The sequence below is a fragment of the Myotis brandtii genome, unplaced genomic scaffold, assembly GCF_000412655.1.
Source record: "Myotis brandtii unplaced genomic scaffold, ASM41265v1 scaffold2204, whole genome shotgun sequence".
Classification (NCBI taxonomy): Eukaryota; Metazoa; Chordata; class Mammalia; order Chiroptera; family Vespertilionidae; genus Myotis; species Myotis brandtii.
Window position 1 is genome coordinate 278,212 of NW_005358261.1, and position 5,090 is coordinate 283,301.

A 5,090-nucleotide genomic window follows, 5' to 3' on the forward strand; every position below is an offset into this window, starting at 1 on the left:
CGATGGCGAAGCTCCGGGTGGCTTACGAGTACACGGAAGCCGAGGACAAGAGCATCCGGCTCGGCTTGTTTCTCATCATCTCCGGCGTCGTGTCGCTCTTCATCTTCGGCTTCTGCTGGCTCAGTCCCGCGCTGCAGGATCTGCAAGCCACGGCGGCCAACTGCACGGTGCTGTCGGTGCAGCAGATCGGCGAGGTGTTCGAGTGCACCTTCACCTGTGGCGCCGACTGCAGGGGCACCGCGCAGTACCCCTGCGTCCAGGTCTACGTGAACAACTCCGAGTCCAACTCCAGGGCGCTGCTGCACAGCGACGAGCACCAGCTCCTGACCAACCCCAAGGTAAGGACCCCCGCGAAGGATGCCTCGCTCCCGCACAGGTCTTGGGGTTTGGGGAGCCTCCGCGGCGGACCCCGCGCGGGCTGGGCTCGGAGTGCGCGCGCGTGGCTGGGAGGAGACCAGGCTTCCGAGGCGGTGCTGAAACCTGCGGCAAGTACGTCGGGGAGCCCGGGCCGGTGCTTTAGGTGGGTTTGTGTGCGGCGACCCGCGGTGCCCTGGGGCTTTCTGGACGCACTTGTGGTGCCTGGTCTCAGATTTGGAGGCCTTGGCCCAGGTCGGGTCCGGCGCATACAGGATGGGCTTTGGAGAAATGTTAAGGAGCGGGAACTTAACTTTTCCTCTGATCCGAGCCAGTCAGTGGGTAGCAGGGATCCACCTACTCTGGTCAAAGTCCGAGCTCCCACTGGCCACTGAAAGGACTCGCCTTGCAAGGCGGAGGAGGTATTTGAGCCCCTTGAAAGGTGTTCGAGGGCTCCTTGCCTTTTAACTCTAGACAAACATTTTAACTTGGGGTCCATAGGTGAGCTTTTGAGGGTTGATAAATGATACAGAATCAAATGTGAAATTCTGCATAGGTCCTTTGGGTACAGAGGACTCCAAGTTTTCATGAAATAGATTCCCCAAAAGATCTAGAGCAGTGGTTCTCAACCTTCCTAATGCCACGACCCTTTAATACAGTTCCTCATGTTGTGGTGACCCCCAACCATAAAACTATTTTCGTTGCTACTTCATAACTGTAATTTTGCTACTGTTATGAATCGTAATGTAAATATCTGATATGCAGGATGTATTTTCATTGTTACAAATTGAACATAATTAAAGCATAGTGATTAATCACAAAAACAATATGTAATTATATATGTGTTTTCCGATGGTCTTAGGCGACCCCTGTGAAAGGGTCGTTCGACCCCCAAAGGGGTCACGACCCACAGGTTGAGAACCGCTGATCTAGAGGGAGCCTAGTGATTCTGTGTCTAGGGACAATTGGAAGCCATTTGGAGAATGGTAAAATTTACTGAAAATAGAAAACCGTCGGTAAGTGCACCAAATACTCCTTTCCTGGCCACTTTTTTTCCGTCTCACAAGCAAAAAAGAGAAAACCTAGTTAGGACTCGAGGGATGGAGAGCAGAGAGGAAGACTCAAAAAACTGTTCCCAATGGAGAAAAAACTTATAAAAAGCTGTGTCCTCAGTCTGTGAACTAATTGAATTTTGTAGTACACCTGCTTCTGCAAGAAGGGTTTTCTTTCTTCTTCTTCTTCTTCTCTTGGTCTTTTTAAATATTCTTGTTGCTTAACTATCAAAGCGAAGGTGGGTGTCTTCTTTTAAAGTTACTGACATTTTCCCTCTATGAGGGCCGTGCTTGAAGATCAAGGCGGAAACTAGTCCAAAAGGGAGTAAATCTTGTATACACAGGAAAACTTTGTTAAATGTGACAAGATACAATTATATTCATCCAAAAGAAGAAAAAGTATATATCAATGTTTTTTAAGTATTTAACATAAGCTTATGATTTCTCTGGGGCAAAACCCCTGGTCTTGTTTTCTAAACAGTAAATTCTTGAATTTGGGACATTTTTACAAAGGAGTACCTTTTTAAAAAAATACCACTCCTCTTAAAAAAGATGGCCCTGCTGACAAATGTATATTCATTAAACTTAAAAATGAAGAGGACATATAAACAAACATGGACATACAGAATTTAGATGAGAGCATAGTGTTCAAAGTCTTGAAGAAGCAATGTTTCAAAGACAAATGTAAGTTAATCTTCTTAATGCTCAGGAATTTCAAAAGAAATGTCAGGGTTTTAGAAACCTCACCTTTTAAAAAAAGATTTAACCATTAATATAAAAGAAAGTTGCCAAGCGGTAATAGTGATTTAGAAATTATATCGTAGTGTATCATTTAGGAGGTGTTGTTAAAATTGATGAAACATTGCTAATTGGTTTAAGATAGTGGTTCAGCCACTAATAAAATACATGCACATAAATGAGCAAATGGCTAATATTTAATCAAGACATTGAAAAGTTAGAATTTACTTCAAAAAGGCTGCTTCCCAATTTCCATGCAATTTTGAAGCATCTGGCAGAAAAAGTAAATTGGGATCATTAGGGCATAGATTTTAAAATCATTTGGAAGTAGTCATAATGCTTTATGTAATACTACAATTTCCCCTATCTCTTTTTGTTACAAATAATCTATTTTCTTCCAGTGCTAGTTCAGATCCTAGCAACAACCATTGTTTTGAAGAAGTATCTGAACAAAATAACATGGTATAAAGTTATTCAAGAAATGACAGAACTCGAGGACCATCTATTTCTATTACAGAAAATAATGAACAACATCCCAGTTAATTTAGTCGAAGTTTCCTCAGCCAAATCAGTGTATATCTATCCAAATTATGACTGCTTTGTAGCATTTATAGAACATACGTTCTTTTATACTCATCTTTCTCCTTTGGGGCAATTAAATGCTCAGTTTGGAAATTCTCATAAGCAGTTAGTAATGGAAAAATTCAATGTAACTGAAATATTGTGCCAGAGTCATAAGCAGAATGTTTCCACAGTGTCCTTGTTATCAGGCAAGACCCATTGCTCATTGCCCTTGCATTTTGGCAGCCTACATCACTGTTTTTGCCTCACCTTACCACTTTATTGAAGGCCTATTTCCCACCCACTCCCTTTGTCTGCAATGTCTGGGTTCCCTACAGTGCCATGAATCCTACTCACCCCACATTCTCGTCTTCATGATCCACTACCACAAGAAATCATGTAGGAAATCACTTCTTAGAAAAAAGAGAACAAGGACTGTCCCCTTCCTTTCAATTTGTTATCTTAGTTACAGTAAAAGTCAGGGAAAGAGAAAAATATTGCAAATATTCTTAAGCCATAGAGTACTAAAGAAGATGGTATGAATAAATTTGACTAATAATTCATTTAAAATATCTTCAAGTCTTGTTCAACTTGTTTATGTTTTGAATCATATTCTTATTATCTAAAGTGATCACTGTATCCAGTCATGTAATACAGTATTAAAGTCAACTAACTATATACAGGGCAATATCTGATCTGAGAGAATTAATTCTATTAAAATCCAAATTTGGGATCAGCTCCCGCTTGCTACTATTCCACCACTGCATTACTTCTTTGTGACTTGTGTGTGCCAAGGACTTTGATTCTCAACTATAACTGCACATTAGAATCACTGGGGGAACTTTAACAAAATTCTCACTGGGTCCAGCCCTCAGAGATTCAGACTTGGTCTTGGATGGGCCTGGGCATGAATGTTTATTAAAAAGTTCTGGAAGTGATTTTAATGTGTAGACAGGGTCAAAGCCACTGGCTTATAAAATGTACTCCTCTATTTTGCAAGAAAAGTAAAATAAGAACCAAAAGGATTCATCATGATTAATGATTGTGTTTTTAGGTCAAAAGATATTACCGATGCTACTGAATGAATAGAGAGAGCTGGTATAAAAGGAGGAACTCAAGGAAATTCTGAAGGACAAGAAAGTCATTTAAAATTATAGTTGACCCTTGAACTACATGGGTTTGAAATTCATGGGTCCACTTATACATGGATTTTCTTCAGTAATACAGTAAATGTATTTTTCTTCATTATGATTTTTCTTAATAACATTTTCTTTTCTCTAGCTTACTCTCTTGCAAGAATACAGTATATAATACATACAACATACAATAACATAAACAGTATGTGTTAATCAACTGTTGATGTTACTGCTAAGACTTCTGGTCTACTGTAGACTATTAGTAAAGTTTGGGGGGAGTCAAATATTGTATATGAATTTTCAACTGTGTGGAATGTTGGTGTCCCTAACCCCATGTTGTTCAAGGATCAATTGTAGTGTGGAAATTTAAAATGATAATTTTAAATTGGTTAAATATAAATGGAATAAACTTTGGCAATTCCAGACGTTTGCTTTTGCATCAACATATACATTGGGTGGCAAAGAAATGGTGAATTTTTAAAACAGGCCTCCTATATGTAGAACAAGAGAAAGTGGGTGATTAGAAGCTATGTTTCATTTTTGCTTTGAGTTTTTTTCTCTCTCCGATATGATATAAACATCTAGAGAAGAAAGGTTAGGGGTAAAGCTTCATGGAAAATAAAACATCTGCCACAATTTTGAGAATGAATGGAATTTTCATCTTGGGAGGAAAGGTGGCAAGGCATGAAGGAGAACATCAGGAAGAGAAAATGCCAGGAGTACAGCTGTGGAGCTCTTCCAGGATGGGGTATTTCGGGGGATTAGCAGATAGACTGGTGTGGCTGGAACTGAGGCTACAAAGAGCAGAGTTTTGGGGGTAAGGCAGGAGAGTATATTGGGATCAGTAGTGAAGAAGACCTTGAGAGCCAGGATGGTCAGACATGGGGAAACCATGGTAGAAAGAATAATATTCCCCCTCCCCTCCCTGCCCAAAATGTCTATCAGGGGTGGGCAAACTTTTTGACTCGAGGGCCACAATGGGTTCTTAAACTGGACCGGAGGGCCGGAACAAAAGCATGGATGGAGTGTTTGTGTGAACTAATATAAATTCAAAGTAAACATCATTACATAAAAGGGTATGGTCTTTTTTTTTTAGTTTTATTCATTTCAAACGGGCCAGATCCGGCCCGAGGGCCGTAGTTTGCCCACGGCTGGTCTACATCCTAATCCCCAGAACCTGTGAATATCTTATATTACATTAGAATCCGGGTGTATGGATTTGTGCACTGGTGGGGTCCCTCGGCCTGGC

General features: G+C 40.9%; 1 protein-coding gene across 1 annotated transcript in view; it reads left to right on the forward strand.

The window, feature by feature from the left end:
- The window catches only part of KCNMB4 (potassium channel subfamily M regulatory beta subunit 4), a 77,982-nt gene continuing 72,892 nt past the window's right edge, over window positions 1–5,090 (forward strand). The window contains exon 1 of the mRNA XM_005866111.2: window positions 1–338. Within this exon, the coding sequence (XP_005866173.1) occupies window positions 3–338 (336 nt within the window). The 5' untranslated portion in view covers window positions 1–2. The remainder of the gene's footprint in view (window positions 339–5,090) is intronic.